The sequence below is a fragment of the Stegastes partitus genome, unplaced genomic scaffold (genome assembly GCF_000690725.1).
Source record: "Stegastes partitus isolate 25-593 unplaced genomic scaffold, Stegastes_partitus-1.0.2 Scaffold2096, whole genome shotgun sequence".
Lineage (NCBI taxonomy): Eukaryota > Metazoa > Chordata > Actinopteri > Pomacentridae > Stegastes > Stegastes partitus.
Window position 1 is genome coordinate 154,176 of NW_007579827.1, and position 18,710 is coordinate 172,885.

General features: G+C 40.5%; 1 protein-coding gene across 1 annotated transcript in view; it reads left to right on the forward strand.

Annotated features, from left to right (window-relative positions):
• Positions 1-13,605, forward strand: part of LOC103373906 (ras-related protein Rab-26-like) — a gene marked incomplete at its 3' end in the record, with an annotated part of 59,259 nt that extends 45,654 nt beyond the window's left edge. The window contains exons 3-4 of the mRNA XM_008303913.1: positions 10,363-10,404; positions 13,539-13,605. Coding sequence (XP_008302135.1) covers positions 10,363-10,404; positions 13,539-13,605 — 109 coding nt within the window. The remainder of the gene's footprint in view (positions 1-10,362; positions 10,405-13,538) is intronic.
• Between the last annotated feature and the right edge of the window lie 5,105 nt (positions 13,606-18,710).

An 18,710-nucleotide genomic window follows, 5' to 3' on the forward strand; every position in this document is an offset into this window, starting at 1 on the left:
CAGTGATTTGGGACTTTGTGGTTGGCAGTTGACCACCATTTTCAATAAGGAAGATTCAAGTGGAAAATGTTTTTTAGCTATATTCTGCATGTAGTCAGATCTGAACTGAGACACCAACCACAGGTGCTGTGCATGTGGCCGGATGCTGTCTCGATCAGTAGGTGTGGTAGAAAGACACCTTGGGATTTGGATTTCATTAAATAGAGTGAAAGCCTGCAAGGAATTGTTACATGTGGCCGTAGTGTGGAATGGAACCTCGAAGCAAATTGCTGATTGATTTGCTCATTTAGCAACATAGCATGGTACTCTATCAAAATAAGCTAAAGGTTTAAAATGCTGTGATGGTGAGGTGGATGAATTTGATGAATGCAGAAGCAAACTCAGAACGCCGAAGGGATTCAAAGAAGTTGTCGGAAACTTTGATTCTGGTGTGCAGGTGAGAAGGAGAGGAAAGAGTCTTGAGCATGGTCTGTTCATGCAGCAAGCGAGCAGATAGCTGAAGATGTAAATGTTTTAGGAAGACCGGGGATGAATGTTTCAGAGGGAATTGATATTCACATGAGATGGACCAGGAGAACATTTCTGTGCACAAGTGCTTGGATCTAAGTTATTGATGATAGCGAGGTCGTTGATACCTGTTGTGCATTACAAGAATCCTCGAGCCAGCTACGTTACCCAGAGACGGGCATTCTAGAGAGCATGCTTGTTAAAAAACATTACACTTTTTAGAGGGTGAAACTGTATTTTCACAAGAAGAAACACACATTTAAATAATCAATATGAAGGCTTACAGAATAACATTAATTTTCAATTTCTTGGGTTGCTAAGGGCTTGTAAAAAAACAAAAGCAAACAAACAGCTCTGTTGTTTTCCTCCCTTCATCGACTGAAGTGATGGAAACATCTGAATAGCCTCAACTCAGCAGTAAGAATAAAAACATGTATTTATTTAGAAAAAATAACCTAAAATAATACACTATTGTGAGGGCCTTCAGAATGGGTCTTTCATAAAAGAACAAAAGCCACAGTTGGGATATTTTAATCCACAGTTGGGCTGACTGCAGCTGCTTCAGGTCCAGCCCCGGCGGAAAGAAAACAGTACAAGCAGGGCAAGCGGCGCAGCGACACTCAAAGAAGAAACAAGCATGAAAATGTTGTTTTCCTTAAAGTCAGGCATGTGTAATTACAAACAGAATAAAATACAGCACCATGGCTGTTTTTGGCCAAATACGTTTTATTTATTGAAGGAAAACTCTAAGAAATACTTTTTCTTTCATTTAAAAAAAGTATACGCACTTAGTCAACAAACACACTTCATGAAAATCTGTTTATTATTTCACCAATTTAGGAATTAAAAGTATTGATAATCTCATAGAAGTTGTAATAATCCAGTGGACCTCAGGCTTGACAGGGCTGTGGGAAGCTGGTGTATAGTTTCAGGTCTTGGATGGGGAGGTCTTGGTGTATGTTTGTCTGCTTTGGTCATGGAGTTCAAAGTTTAAACAGATATGCTCCCTTTAACAGAGAAAGCAGTTTCGCTTCATGATGTTGCAGGAACATTTCAGTACTGTCTGTTGCACAATTGCCGGGTGGTTCCTGTTGACCTTGATGACCACGGTCCTGTAGATTTTTGTATCACAGCACTACAAAACCAAAGCTGCCGTCCACAAGGAAATTCTCTACCCAGTGTGCTGCCTTTAAAAATTGTTATTCACAAGAGCAGAGAGAGATGCAACATGAAGTCACTTCTGTCTAATATAGTACAATACTGTAACATGCCGTTCTCAGGCAGTCTGTAATGATCCAGACGGGAGACATCTCTAGCTCTGTGTTCAACTTTATTTACCTGCAGCTCGGCCGCCTGCATACACCCGGTGTGTCCCTGTATAGGTTCCCCCTACCACACCGTACACACACATATGTTCCTACCACACATTTGCTCCCGCTACAAATACAGAAGTCAAATGACTTCTTATATGTAACTTCTAAGAAGCTGAACCCTTTTAGTACGAGACGCTACAGTTCCCCAGAGCTCTCTGAAGAGTGTCAGAATCTGTTCACTTGTTATTTCAGGTTTATGGTCCGTGACTTTTCTCAGGATTTATGCTGATCAAGGGATTCGCATGACTTTTGCCTTGACTAGGAGCAATCTTCATGACTACACTAGATATAATTGAAAAGAATGCAGACCTAGAAACTGTGACTGCAAAATAAACAACAGTATTGGCAAAAGGACGTTTATGTTATTCAGCAGAACTGGGCCATAATTCCACATTACCTTCCTGTAATTAGGCTAAAAATAAAAATCTAGAAAATGTCTATGATTAAAAAAGCATATAAGGAAAATAATTATCTTTAATTCTTTGTTTTCTGCGTACACACATATCTGCAGCTTTCAGATTTCACATCAGAGCCGAAGCGTTCTGCAGGATGGTGTTCTGGACTCACAGTTATGTAAACACCCAGCCCACACACAGCGCCGCTAACATCTTTACTCCAGTAAAGTAAAAAAAACTGAAAAAAACATTAGTAACACTGTGAGTCACATTCCGACTTCGATCCCTGTTAGTCTTGCAGCGATGGGACATTAACACAGACGTGTCTGTTGTGGCTTTTTGAATACAGAATCAAGTAAAATGCATATCGGAACAAACTTCCACTGACTCCACGCAGACATTAGCGGTTACTTTTAATTGTTGAAAACATCTGCTCCTGGAAGCAGAACAGTGAACTCTAAAAGTATAACTGCGGCAGCTGGTGGAGCTAAAGTACAGCAGCAAATGGATTTGGAATGACTGCACCTGTACATCTTAGCTCATGTGTCATTTTTATTCAGCTAATGATGTTTTCTTGGTGCAATGCAGCAACAGTTATTATTTCTAGTTGTAGAATTCTAATGAAATATTGAAATTAGTGAAACACATTTTGATCTATGTTATGCCTTTTCAGTTTTAGGATGTTCTTGTGGTGCTTTTTCATTCTAAATACTGGTAACACTATTGACAAAAAGCGTAAAACTTAATATGACTTAAATAAAGATAATTTGTAACAGCAAGATCAGGTACCATCGAGTAGATTAGAGTTTTGCTGGGGAGGTTGTCAGTGAGGACATGAAGTCCAAAAAGAAGTAAATAAAAACTATCATGGTAAGTACAGTCTGTCCTCAATAATCACTCAAGCTCCCTGGAAATTAACATGATTGGTGAATCAGACTAAATGCTTCGACTGCTCTGATATATTGGCACGAGATGTTCTTTTACTTCCTTCCATTAAATTAAGATAAACCCGAAATAACTATTTGCTCCCCGTCGACTGTCACCCACACTGCAGAAAAATCTTATTCTCTTGCTGATAATATCAAACCAACAGTTGGATGCCTGGATGTGGTCTTCCACGGTGACCTTTCCTTTGACGTAAAAGTCATTCAATAATGTTTCCTCCAACTGAGGAGCAACTCTAAAATTAGTTCTTCCCTCACCTGCTCTTATATTCTCACCTCTTGACTTTTGCAATTCAGTATATTCAGGTAGAAGCAGAAAACAACAACAGAAAAACAATAGTGCTCCTTCAGCTAGTACAAACCCCAGCTGCTCGGCTTTTATTAAATTCAAAGGCGATTCTGTCCCGGTGGTTACCCGTGGTTGCCACTGGTCAGTTTTACAGATTACTTTTAAAGAACAGCATGGTTTAGACCCACTTATATACCTGCTGCTCCCCTGTGAAGTACAACACAAGAAGGAAACCTTCCCGGCTGTTCTTATGTCCAAGTTCATGACTAAATGTCAACAAGCTTTTCATTCTGGACACCTTAAGGTCTGGAACTGAGGCTTACAGAATCAGTTATATCACTGTTTTTTTTTCTTGCTGATTGCTAGACATCCCTTAGACCTCATGGACATCTCCATACTGACCTCATTTTTTTTCATATCCAAACATATCTATAATGGATTTTCTTTTACAGTCAGGTGGACATAGAGTGTTGGAAATTGGAAACTGTCTGTACATATATAGTGCTTTTTACCTTATCGAAGTGCTACAGTGCTTTACAATGTGTTCCTTATTCACACACACTCACATACGAATAGCAGTGAAGTGGCCATACCTCCCATTAGGAGCAACTTGTGGTTCATTGTCTTGCCCAAGGACGCTTTGGCAAGTTGAGCACCATGTGATCAAACCACCAACTTTGCAATTAGTGGCCAGTTCCTGTGAGGCAATGTGAGGTCAGCAAGGCTAAGGCTTTGTGGCCTTACTCTCCCATCCTATTGGTAATTGGCACCCCACCGGCAGTCCTGCACAATAAATGCCACAACATCACTTTGCACTACTTTACATTTTTAGATTTCTGTAAATATCTTTCCGCACGACCGACATATACATATACCTACATATTAATTGTATTTAAGGAGCAAAGTCATTATTTATTGTATAATGACAATAAAATGGATTCTGATTCCAATTCTGATCAGTGCCCTGCAGCCTGGTCTGACCCATTGTGATCGCCCGATAGTGTGCTGGTGGAGCTGGGGAATTCAAGCACCAGCTTTTGAGCCACTAAGTGGGCATTCAGACCGAAGTGTCTGGCCTGTTGCTTCAGGTTCCAGTCTGATGAGAATTCAGTTTTATACCAAAGCACTGCACAGAGAGTTATGGTGGTGTAGAACAAGAGGAATCTTATGAAAGCAACAATCATTTTATGTTCTTCCAGTCTGTTGTTTGCTAAACAGTAGCGATGTAGCCTTGAAGTCACAAAGTAATCCTCAAGGAATGAAAAATGTAGACTTGAATGTGTGTTATATTTGTTAGATAATTGTTTTATTTGTGGGATCCCTTTACGTTTGTCGCCTCAATGGAGTGACCCCATGGATGAGTGGGGTGCTTTGTCACATGTTACTGTTGTCTTAAGGCTTAATATTATGTATTGAGCATCTTATGCATTGCTCAGATGGCTCAGCTTTGTTGCTGGAAACGTACCAGCATCCATCCTTTATACAGCTGCTGCCAGGAGAGATTGATGGGGTCCTCTTTGGTGGGGAAAAAAGTACATGTAAATTTCAATGTACTGCTTTGCAGCAATGAATAAGTGAGCCTTGGGAATCTGTTAGATCAGTAATTGAGGTTACAGTCTGCAATTCTCTGCCAGCACAAGTCAGTCTTACAAAACTTCTTCCAAGGTTCTGTGTGCATAAAGTGTTCTGCACTACTTCACCTCATTGTTTGCTTCCAGAGGCTTCCCTTGAGCAGTTACTCTTTCCAGGCATAAATACTCTTCGGAGGCTCAGGAACTGCTAAGTGTTTCCCATTTGTAAAGTCAACTAACTTTAACTCACAATACCCCATGCAATATGGATGAAATGCATTACGAATGAGGGGAAGTATGTTGTTAGTGAATAGGAAAATTGCTCAAGTCTTCAAACCCACACTAACACAGCTTTGAGTCTACAGTTTAATTGCAAAGCAAAGAAACCTTTGGCACATGTGAGGCAGCATTAAGTGGAGTGACCAAATAAATTCTTTGTTCTTGTGATTAGCTTATTTTCCCACACACAGTGGTTAGCCACTCAGTGAACCGACTCCCTGCACAGATAGCAGCGACTTGTGACTCAGACTCATTCTCTTATCAACTCTGATCTGCCCAGGAGATACTGAGTTCTTTCAAATTGAATTTTTGTGTGTATTCCTGAAACAGTGCCCATAAAGAGTATTCAGTTCCCCTTGAGGTTTTCTCTCTTTTATTAGTTTTCACCATTAAATTATGGTCAATTTCATTTGGCTTTCTGGACAACAGTTTACAAAGTGAAACAGATGTCTACAAAGTAATTACGATTAATTGAAAATAACACAAAAAAAGCGATTGCAGACGTTTTCACCTCTTAAGGTGACTCACCTAGTTCAACAAAGATGCAGGCAACTGATTGTAGCAGTGAAAAAAATTGTCAAAATGAGATAATCGTAGTGCAGTGAATGTGTTTCAAGTGTATGTAATGTAAATTCACCTGTATCTGGAAGCTCCAGGTACTTATGAATCAATACTTCTGGCTACAGCTGCATCATGAAGACAAAAGAACATTCCAAGCAACTCTATGAACATGTTACAGAAAAGAAGAAGTCAGGGGATGGATACAGGAAAACTGAACTAAACTCCTTGGAGTACAATTAAATCCATCATTAAGAAATGTAAAGGATATGGCACATGTGTACATCTGCCTGAAGACTGTAAGAAAGAGACTACTCACAGAGGTCACCAAGATAAATATGACTCCTCTGAAGGACTTACAAGCTTCAGTGGCTGAGATGGGAGAAACCTTTCAGACAACTGTTGCCTGAGTTCTCCACCATTCAAAGCTTTGTGGGAAAGAAGCAAAAGGAAAGCCACTGTAGAAAATAGCTCATACTAAATCTCGAGTTTAACTGAAGGTATGTGGTCGACTCTGAAATCAATTGGAAGAAAGTTTTTCGTCAGATTAGACCAAAACTGAGCTTTATGGCCATCAGAGCTGACGCTATGTTTGGTGGACGCCAAACTCTGCATGTCATCACTAACACATCAGCCCGCCGTGAAACATGGTGGTGGCAGCATCATGATGTGGGAACGCTTTGCGGTCGCAGAACCTGGGAGACTTGTAAAGGTTGAGGGTAAAATGAGTGCAGCACAGGGACAACGAGATAGAGAAATGCAACTGTAGGAGAAGATTTGTTTACCAGTAAGATGATCCAAAACATGTCACCAGATTTAAACAGAAATGGTGTAAAGACAACAAGGTGAATGTTTTGAGTGGCTGGATCAGACCCCAGCCCTTTTGAGAATTTGTGGCTGGATTTGAAAAAAGCTGCCCCCAATTCCACTCATAAACCTGACAGAGCTTGAGCAGTTTTGCAGAGAAGAACGTAGAAGACCTACCCACACAGGCTCAGTGTTGTAATTGTAGTCAAAAATGCAACAACTAAATACCAACTTGAAGAAGGTTAATTCTTATACAGTCACTTATTTTACATTTTATATTTTTAATTAATGGACATTACCTCGTAGAAATCTGTTAAAAAAAAAGGCCAAATTAAATTGACCATGATTCAATGTTCAATAGCAAAAATAAAGGAAAACTTCCAAAGGGCGCTGAAAACTTCTTGTAGGCGCTGTATGTATGTTGACATGCTTTTAGCACATGAGACAGCTCGCTGCCTCCTGCATTCAGCAGCTTTCTTTCATTACTTGGCAGGTCTTGTTGCTGTCTGACATAGCAGCCTGCCCACTCTGGTTAGTTGTGCTTGAGAATCAGGCGATGCCGCCTCAATGAAAAAGGCTTTTTCATCTGTGGGTGAAAAGCAATCATAACTTCAATTTCTCTGCTGCTAAAACTGGGGGAACAGATCAGACATTTCTGCTGCCAGCTCCTTTCCTGTTTCTCTAGAGGCTCAAATGATGTGTCCTTTAGCTCTTCATCTGAGGTTTTGACACTGTTCTTTGACCAACCACCACTTTTGGTCAGAGCGACCTGATATTTTTCCTTTTTGTGTTCAATATTCTTGTTCTGGTGGTAGCTCCACTGAAAGCAAAAACCCTGGTTGCCATTTTCACCTCCTGCTCCTATCTTGGCCCTTAAATGCACACAAACATCCATGGATCAGCAAAGTGGACACTATCAGCATTTTTAGACTCTCTACCCAGGGCCTCTCAGGACCCAGACAGAAAATGCAACTAAAGTTTCTGTCTTCAGGCAGATGGAGAAACATGCAGACATAGTCTAAATGTACACTCTGATAATCGATGTGGTTTTCAGATTCTGACTCGTGTAATGGATGTGCTGATTGCCCTTCAGTTCCCGTCGCTACACCTGTCAAGTTGTTTTTTTGCTTTCACACTGCACATATTGATGTTGTAATGATAAAGACGGCACAATTGCCTCTTCAAATTCTCGATAATGTTTGACAAAATCAGTCCGAAAACACTCTTTCTTTTTGAGATGAGCCTTTCATTAAAACCCTAAATGCAGAAATTAGATGGGAAGGAATTGATTCGCTTAAATGGAGATCAATCAAAACTAAATGTACAAAATATCGACAAATTAAACGTTAAGAAAACTCGTCCTCCAAGGATAAACACAACCATCCACTGACGGATTGACCTTTGAATTACAGATTCTGAGCCAGTTGATGAAAGTGCCCCACATAAACATGGTGATGAAGCTTATTCAGTAGAAAGTATGTCGCGTTCCCATAAGACACCAACTGTGGTATTGTTGTAGACTGTTCTTTGAAATGGGGTGACTGTCTCTTTCTCCAGTGTCTAAATTAAATCTGTTTGGCTGCTGGAGAAGCCAAAATTATCCAAAGGAAGAGAAGTTCTGGAGTGCAATGGTTGAGCCCAGAATAAACAGTTTTGAAGAGATTTGGAACTTTTTGTTTCGAACTTCGAATCTCTCGCATATTATTCTCCCTATAAAGACCCCTGCCAGTGAAAATCATGGTTTTTAACTTTGTTAACATGTCCATATGGTGTTTTTTATATGCTAAAAATACATGTCATGAGTAAAATAAGGTGTCACCACCATGGCTGAGCATTTCCACCTTAAACTTGCAGTGTGCTGATGACAATCTCATAAACACAGTTTTGGACTTCTGCTGTTTCATACTAACGTGTCTAAGAATCAGTTTCTGGTTCAATTTTATATTTACTCCAGTATTATAACTTGTGCAACGAAGAGTAATTTGTGGGTGTAGGTGTGGAAAAATAAACAAAACTCAAAATATGTAACGTTGATGCACAGAGGTGAGTTTTTAGGAGTTTAATAATGACCAGAGAGGAACTTTAAAAGCTTGATATGACCAAAGACATACCTAAAGGGAGACACATTTCTGTTCCATCTCCACTATGAATCTGATTCCAGTTATATAGCAGTTGTGGTGTGACAAAATCTGCCTAATATTTCTGTCGAATAAACCTGTTATCCGTTTCCTTGTACGCTGTATTAATATTATTCAAACACAACTTCCAATCCACAGGGGGTAGGTTCACACTCAGTCTCATGTTTCCTGACCTTGAGCAGTGCAGATAAATACAGGTAATACAGGTGTGACACTTTTCCTCCTGAGCTCATTTCCCTTGTCATGCTGTGACAGCTGCTGAGAAAGTTCTTAAAAAGTCTTTTTTTTTTTTTTTAAGGAAACATTTGAGGCCTTCAGTAATTTACTGTGTAAATTGTTTTAGTTGGATTTTTGTATTTGCAACAAGAACAAGTGACTCTACTTCTGCAGAAGGAGAACTCCCGGAGGTTTCACCCTGCAGAGACCTCAAAGTATGTCGCTGAATACCAAATTCTGTGGGCTCATCAACACAGGCACAGTGCACGGAGTGGATGCGCCTTGAGCATTTGCATGCAGGAATTCTACCAGCCTCCCTTTGTCCTAAGGGGCAAGTATGGGATGACTGTCAGAATGGAGCAAATGTATAGAATGATCATCATAAAGGCGCAGCGTCTGGTGGGAAATGATGTGGTGGAATATCACATTCACAATGGGATAAAAAGACATGTTTAAAATGCGGAGAAAAATGGTTATTTTCAGGTTTTGGAAATGCTCCCTTGAAGCTCTTTTGCCTGCATCTCTGTGAAGCACATTAGACAGGGTGGCTGATATTCCCACTGTGCCCTGACCGAGGCTGTGAGCTCATCCATCTTGTTTGCCAGTATTATCACATCCCCTGTAATGATAGATGGCAAAGTTAGATCTGCTCTCGGTTTATCTAATGGAATAATAGAAAATAATGCCGGAGCTGCTGCAATCGGCGACCATTAACTTGGCGTCTTTGTGAAAAACCCAAACCAACGGCCAATTATTTTTCCCCGTAACGTGACAAAGCAGAGGTATTGAAAAGCCTTTTGTGGGTGTGTTTGTGTGCTATGCTAAACTGCTTGACGACCGTGGTGTTGGTAAATGATGCAAGTCCCTGAAACAAAAGGCTTCATCATAACAAAAGGTGTGTGTGTGTGTGTGTGTGGATTGCCACAGAACTATAGATAGAACAGTGCGCTGACAACATCGCATTGATAAAAGAGAGCCTCACAGCAGAGGCCGAGCCCTTATTACACCAACTGTGGTCACAAAAAGCCAACCATAATACATCAGCCTCCGCATACATGCCTGGGTTTACTTTCTAAACTCCTTTTTTTTTTCCTTTTAGAAAACAGCCTTCCCCTCTGGCGGTGCATGAAAGCATCATTTAGTCTGATTCTGCTGCCTTTGTATTGTTTTAAATAATGACTTGTACCCACTTGTGTCACATGGCGTCATCAGTTTTTGTCGTTGCTTTCTTTGTCTGCACATTTGGATTTACTTTTCTTTTCTCTCCCTTTTTGTTTTCTTCCAGAATAAAGTCATGACCATTGACGCCGTGAAGGTCAAACTGCAGGTAAGAGCCCGAGTGTACAGTATCTCTTTGAATCTTTTGTTTCTTTTAACGTGTGGGTTCTTTTTTATTAACAAATCACCACCAACTGTTTCCCATGGTGTTAAAACCTCCCATACATCTTCATTTCCTGCTGCGGGAGGGTGAGGAAGCACAAACGATGACTTAATGAGGCCTCGGTTAATCTCTATCAGTCAATTAGCCTGCTGCTCTGCCTGACTGAAGACACTAGAGGGAATAGCAGACTTTCCATCAGATTATCAAGCCTGGAAGTTATCAGCGAGAGACACGGGCAGGCAGAGGTGCAGAAGATTCCTGGCTGTTCAAAAAAAAGAAAAAAAAGAATGGCATTAGATACCGTCTGATGAGTTTTCCACCTCAATTACGCGCCGCTCACGCCGCCTTCATCTTTCTCTTCTTTAACCACCCTGTGTTCAACCATCGGTCTATCTGTCAAATGTGACATTTCAGGTGATATCTTAAGCCGAGTTTAATGAAACTTGCAGGCTTCTATGCACTTATAACTTCTAAATGAGTGTACCACTTAATGGTGTAATTACAACAATTCAGCATAAGTGGATATGTCACTGCAAAGTCTTTGATTTTTCAAAGCGTCTGAGAGAAAATGTCAAATGTCTTACTTTCTACGAGTCATTTGGGGGCAGCACAGCGCACACAGTTACTCTTAAGTAATGTGTTGACAAGCAGTTGCATCTCTGCATGTTTGGGCAACACTAGTATTTATCTGGAGTCAAGTCCAGTGTTCGCTCTTCTTTTAGCTCTGTTTTGCTCTCCACCAACTTCTAGGGGAAAAATGCTTCGTTTAGTTATTGATTTTGTCGATCAGCTGTTAATCACTGAGCAGGAAAAATGCGATGGATTTCTCTGAGCGTTTTCAGTAAAGCTAAGAGATGCATCTGAAAACAAAAAAAAGTTGCATGCTGTAAAAACACAACACTGAGCTTAAACAAAATTCATCTAAGAGACACTGTGAAGGTCAGTGATGATTTATTACTATAAGTGAGTTCTTTCACATTACCCATAGTAATTCCATCCGTTGTTGCTGTAAAAATATTGTTTAGAACAGCTTCAAGAAATGCAAAGCACATAGTTCAGCCTGGTGCAGGTAAAATGCACTCTGCTTTGCAAGAAAATGCATTTTGTTAGAGGTGTGTAGAGTGTGTGGTTGAAGACAGTCCTGAAAATATACACAGAAAATGAAGTTGGTTTAAAAGACCATTTATCATTTCTTATCCCTCATAACATTTTACAAAAACGACATGATTTACAACTTGATAGTCTTCATGTTTTTAATGAAGCGGTTCTTAATTTCTCAGTGAAGTAAACAAAAACAGGCTTCTTATTTCTAGCCAGTCGCTGGCAGATTTTGTTGGCAATAGATAGCTAACTAATTAAGCATATGCAACTTCATGAGGTTATTAAAACAAGAAACTTGTAGAAGTTACACACAGATGACTACATGCCAACAGACCAAGGCTAAAGTTTATGTTCTGACTGGTTTGATGTACAAACTTCAGAAAAATCCAATAAAGAGGAGGGATGTGTCTGATATTTTTCCATTTACTTTATAGTGCTCTATATTTACAGACGGGTGACAAGTTAAAGGTAAAACCAACAAATGTCTCAGTACGGTGTTGAACCGTCATGTGCTGCCAGACCATCTTCAGTGCTGCTTGACATTTATTGACCAAGTCTTTGAACTTAACTAGAGGGATGACCAGCATTTTTCAAAAACATATTTCCCCTTTTTGGTGTTTTGATGATGGTTGTGCAGAGCGCTGTTTGAAACATCGGTCAAAAATCTCTGGTAGGTGTTCAGTTGGGTTAAGATGTGGTAACTGTGGAGACCATAGTATACGATTATTTTCATCAAACCATTCAGTGACCCCTCTTGCCCTACAGATGGGAACATTGTCACCCTTGAAGAGACCCAGGACTAAAATGTTCCATCATATGATAAGAACCACTAGGTATTGATTTGCAGTGACCCTTCCCTTTAAAGTAACAAATGAGCCCAAACAATACCAGCATCATGCTTCAGCTCACTGTAGGGGTCAAGGGTTCAGACTTTTCCTTTCATTTGTCACCTGTGTGTACATTCAGAATCTAATTTGTCAGTATTGTGAATGAAAAGGACATACACTAAAAGTGCCAGTCACCCCAATTCTTGATGAATTCATAATTACTTACAGCATTTACAGGAACATTAGTGTTTAGTTTTAGCTCCCTTTAGCCTTATTACCTCAATAATGTGTTGCTTGCAAAACCAAAACCTGGATATTGCTGCCACGCTGTGTGTTTAAAATGCAGAGAAATCAATATATTTGATGTAATGTGACATAAGTGACTTTTAAATAAAATTCAATGATCTTTGTTTGCTAACAACTATGTGGTAAGTGTGCTCATATTGGTTTGCGTCTTGTCTTGGAGCCAACTAAGGAGTTTCTGTTTAAACCTTTGTCTGTGCAAAAGCCAGCAGGAGGCAACTCTACTGTCACAAAAGGAACTCAGATTATATGAAATTCTATAAGAAAATTACCCTGCTTCTCATTTAATCTGTAACCTCAGTTAAGATTTTCCTAATGAGTTCATGTTCACGAGTTCTCTAGTTTTTACATTTTATTGAACACAACTAAATCTTCATTTTGTACACGATGTTCCAATTTAGAGAAAACTAGATAAAAAAGCACGTTTGGTGTGTGTCAAGGTAGGGCTATCAAGTGATTAACGGTCACTATATTGATGTGCATAGTGTCCTCAAGTGCTCCAACCCTCACCCTTGGCCAAATTCCATCCAGGGAGCTTAACAACAGCATTCCATTTCATGGTCATTATGTTCATTTTTTCTATACACTCTATGGTTGCAGCTCACATTTTAGCGATAAACACACTTTTAAATACATTTTTTACTTCTGTGTTCTAAAGAAAACACCATGGTCTACACTAAACACTGCATCATCCGACTGCAGCCGGGATCCATGCTGCTTTGTTACACTTGCTAAACTGCTAAGTTGCTGAACTATGACTGTGCACGGAATAGTTTTAGAAAATTAATGGATTTGTGTGTTAACTGATGTGATGTTGATGCCACCTCTTACTTCCTTCTTCCCTCTCAGATTTGGGACACTGCTGGTCAGGAACGTTTCCGGAGCGTCACACATGCGTATTACCGCGATGCTCATGGTACGATTTCTCTGTTTGTGTGCGTGTGAACCTGTTTGTGACTGACATTGTTCCCTTTATCTTCTATTGTCTTGTGACACAGTCAAACTGTTCTGACTGACATTTCAATGCCTTTGTTTTTATCCAGTGTGTGATTGACATCAGCAAGCTCATCACTCCCTGTTGCTTCTTCTTACCTTTTGGGATCACAAAAAACACTAAAGTTGCAGCTGATTTGATAGACTGGGGAGAATGTGTGTAAGTGTGTGTGTGTGTACTGGTGGTACTCATGTTGTAAGGACTTAAATTGTGTTTTCACAGTCACAAAGTAGGGACCTGCCTCCCTTCTGGGGACAAAAAGCAAGTCCCCATAAATCATTAAATGTTAGGATGAAGACTTGGTTTTGTGTTAGGGTTAAGTGAAAGTTAGCCACTAGTCATTACGGCTGTGGTTAGGAAATCAATGTAAGTCAGTGTAATATCCTCAGATGTGATGGAAGCACAACTGTGTGTGTGTGTGTGCAGGCATTTGCCGGAGGCTCGGTGCTCTGTGCAGGTTCCCTTAAGCGAGAGGCTAACCACTGAGTGGGAAAATGAGCCTGCCTCTCACACAGTGGGGGGTGGGACAGCTATGAGCTATTTCTACGTGTGTGTTCGCGAGTGTGTGTGTGTGTGTGTGTGTGTGGCAGTTATATCTCGAACAACCCCACTGAGTACAGATAGCAGTGTGCCTCAGGCCAACCTGAATGAGCAGGTGTGGTGGAACACACACACACACACACACACACACACACACACACACACATTCTGCTGGAGAAGCATTATCTCAAGCACAAATCTGCAGCATATAAAATAGCATCGTAATAGGAGGGGGCTGAAAATGTATACCTGTTTCTGGCTCTTATGCTTGATTGCATATGTAAACAAGTTTGTATAGAACTATTTGTGAGCTCATGTTATCTGTAGCTATGTGTGGGATTTTTTTGAGCATGTTGAAGGTGGACGCTTCTTTGTGCGTGGTTGGCCAGTTGCCCGGCTCTACTCTGATCTGTCAGTGCAACAGTTTACCCTCACTGATCTTTAACAAGGCACCCAGGGAGCCTGGAAGCAGCTCCTCCGAGTTGTCCGTCTGTTACTGACTTTTAAATAAAGCTCATTCAGTCTGACAGGCAGGAGCAGGGGAGAGGATGAGGCCCAAATGCAGCTGTCACGAAAGCTGTCGATTCCTGTGAACTAATGGACAGGTTTTCCGGGAGTAAGACTTTGAAATGTAAAGATAAGATGGTCAGAGGACCCTTCTTCGATTCTGAGCATAAACAGGTAGAAGTGAGCAAGTCTAAAGTGCACAATCATACAGCAGTGCCCCAACAGCAGGTCAGCTTTCCAAAGCATGATTGATTCGAGTTGATCATTTAAAAACTGCAGCTTTGTGAAGATAAAGTTGCACAGATTAAGTTTTGTTCACTAATCTATAAGATCGATATGTGCAATATGTAGGTTTAATCAAACCAGAATCAGAAAAATAATGTTTTGCTGTATGTATTTCTTTGCTATTTTATTTTCTGTCTCCACAAGGATGATTAGCTGGGCACATATGTTCTGCTTCACCATCAGTTACAGATTACAGATTTCTTTGGAGGTCCTCACTATAGTCGACGTTTCACTGAGCAGTTCCACAGCCATCTGCTGATTTGAGCACATAAGGTGCCAGGTTGAAAAGTCTCCGCAAGTCTGCATGGAAATGTCAAGTGAACAGACTGCCAGTATTTTTCAGACAACAGGAACATCTCCAGACTGACGGTTATGTCACTACACAAGCTATAATGAGTCAGAATTCTTTGTCATTTATGTTTTGCTTTTTCCAAGACTAACATATACCCAGCGTCACTCTGTAGTTCTTAAGTCATACCTGGCATAAATTCACTGCGCTGAAAGCTTGGCTGCAAAGATGTGGACCAACCACAAAAAGCGTTTCGCAATTTAGGACATAAAAGAAAAGTTTCATCCAATCTTATCTTTGTAGTTTTGGCTTGCATTCGTACTTTTGCGACTCACTCAACCTGTTGATTGCACAGATGCAGGAACGCACAGACATGGCTGAAAAGAAGTTTGAGGGGCGAAGCAGTGACAGTCACACATTTATGCGACTAAAGTGAATAAAGAAAGGCAAACACTAAAATAACTACCCATCAAGGTTTACAACTTTTCTAAGTCGACATAGCTGTGCATGCATATATTTTTTTTCTGTTTGAAAGATGACCACACACCTAATTATCAATATATCCGGTTGACAGGCATGTTGGATTTTGGATCATGCAGGCACCAGGTTGAAAATCCAATATTTCTGGTTCTGCTGCATCTATGTTGATATTTTTTTCTTTCCATCCATCATGCATCAGTGTTACAGTGGTACAGTAATGAAATGTTAAATCGGTGGAATGTGCAAATGTTTTTTTCTGTTTTGCCACTGGGCACCCACAAGGCTAAAAAAATCCACAGCCATGCATATTGCTCTGTTAGCCTGTATGCAGAGCTGAGGCTGTAGAAACGTCATTATTTTTTAGTAATTTGGCCTCATGATTGCACCGTGTGAATTTTTGAAGTAGTGATGTGATAACAGTTTATGCTCAGAGGAACCTGAATCTTTAAACCAGATCTCAAAGAAATCTTTCAGATGGTTGCTGAGACATTTTATTCAAACGGAACTTAAGTCATCAAGGTCAGTGGGTTCTATGGTCTGGGAACCATGAATGTCTGTACCGAACGTTACACCAGCGTATCCGTCGTTGAAAAGATATTTAACCAGACAACCAAAACTTATGATCTACAGATGGTGCTAGTTGAGTAGTAGAGTATCAACAACGTCATTATTATTATTTTATTTCACTTAAAATGTCGGATGTACTTCAAAAGTTTGAGCTTGTCCAACAAACCAGTTCAATCAGAGTTGTTCAGGCAACATAGATTTCCTGGTCTATTCAACCATGTATGAGTAGCCCCTGCAAAAATGGATAGAAAACCCCCCAGAAACAGGAGGTTGCCCCTGAAAAACCTCTTAGGAAACCCTGGTAGAGCACTTTGTCATCTAATTGCAAAATGGCGGTTAAGTCTGCTTCACATGCCAAAGTGTCTTTGGGCAAGATGCTGAACTCCAAGTTGCACCTCATGGCAGACAAGCCCCTTCCACAGCAGCCACACCGCCATTAGCGTGACAGTGTGTGTCAGTGGTTGAATGGGAAACATTGTATTGTGCTTTAGATGGTAAAAGGGCACAATGCATAAGTGCAGACTACATACTTTTACTGGCCTTAAGACAGCCTAGCAGTTCTTGAGGGAAAGTAGGACATGTTTCAAAGTGATTCTTTGCTCCCTGGATAGCTATTGATGTTTGTTTTATTCAGCTTTGGCCCCAATCTCTCACTGTCATTAAGCCTGTAATGAGAGAGCAAGAAGATCCAGACAATCAATGCAAATGAGCTGGTGGCTGGAGTGAGCCCAGTGCAATCTGCGGGGCCCATCTGGTGTAGAGGGCACCGCAAAGGTCCAGCTGGGTCCAGAACCCAGCAGCCGACTTTTTTTCTTTTTCTTTTTTCAACTTCTCTCCCAGTGGAGCTGACAGTTTGTCATTTCCACAGCATGGAGTGAAACCACAGGGCGCAAAGAAAAAAAAGGAAACAAGTAACACTCAGAGGGTAGTCAGGGAATGAAGGGATGAAGACTTAAGTAAGTGTGGGGGTAGAAATCTGATACAAGCAAGTGAAGGTAAACAAATATAGAATTGCTGGGGAATGGAAACAAGACACCCAGAAGAACAAAGTACTCATTCAAATATGCCAACAACTAGCCTTCAACACTCCAGATTGGCTGATGCTGGAAGCACTGTCAAAACAAAAGGGAGCTAGCACACATCAACTAATGCCGAGGAAGAGAGCGAAAGAAATAAAAGGGAACTGTGAAAACGCTGTAGAGCTTTTGATAGAGGCTCGTCCTGCAATAAAGTGGCATTATTCTTTCATAGAACGCAACACACTTAAACAAGTACAGATGAATTAAAGAAGAATGGAGCTCGAGGGTTTAAAGTGAATCGTGTCACTTTAGCCCCTTCATACATTTATCCTTTATGACAATCTTAAAGAGATCACTTTTTTTATTTAAAAAAAAAAAGCCCTGTCACTACGTTTATCTCAGGGTGATCAGTCACTTTGACAATGACGGACATTTCAGCTTGAAGTGAAACTCCGAAAGTGTCCTTTCCCATTACCTTATTGCACAAAAAGAGGCAGCATGATGAATTTAAGGAGACAGAATACTGAGTTAATAGTTTTTTCTGGAACAGGTAATGGCTGCATTACAGATGACACCTCCAAATGGTGCTTTGTGATTGAAAGGGTTGTTCAGGCTGTAGTGTTCAGAACGAGGTGCTTTGACTGCTTCATTTCCCTGTAATAGCCTTCATTGCTTTTTCCTTTGTTACCTATGTTGTAAGGAAGGAGGGTAATGGCTTTGAAGCCACATCTCAGTAGAACACACACCGGTTAATATTCTGCAGAGGTGTTGCTATATAATTATGTTAAACGTGAATTTCCTTTCAAAGTTGATCCCTGCAACCAAATTAGACGCTAAATGCTGTTTTTATTTCAAATGAAGTGCCACATTTCGCCTGGTGTAAGAATGCAGAGGGTAAAGTCTCTGCACTTTAGTAGAAAATAAAGAAACATTCCGCAGGTTTTTGTCTGCACTCGATTCTCTTACTGTGCTGATGACATTTGAAGGTGTCACGATTTCAGTCGAAGCATCAAATGAAATCCTAATTTTCAGTACAACTAGCTAGTGTTTTGTTGACCCATCCATCCTCCCCCCAGATCTCTTCCCTCTACTGACTTCTTTTGCTTTGGTCATCATTACTCAGCTTCTCAAGGCCTTGGCACTCGATTGTAAACATGCATTGTGGAGCACTTGCAACAATAATTGGGGCTTTCTCTTGTCAGGACAGACTCCGAGACATTATTTTTGCCGTCATGGTGAAAGTAAACGTAGTAATTGGCCTGAGACTGCATCATGTTGTGAGCATGAAAGACATTCAGTTTTTTTAAGGAGCAGAATGGTACACGCGTTTGCCACTGGTT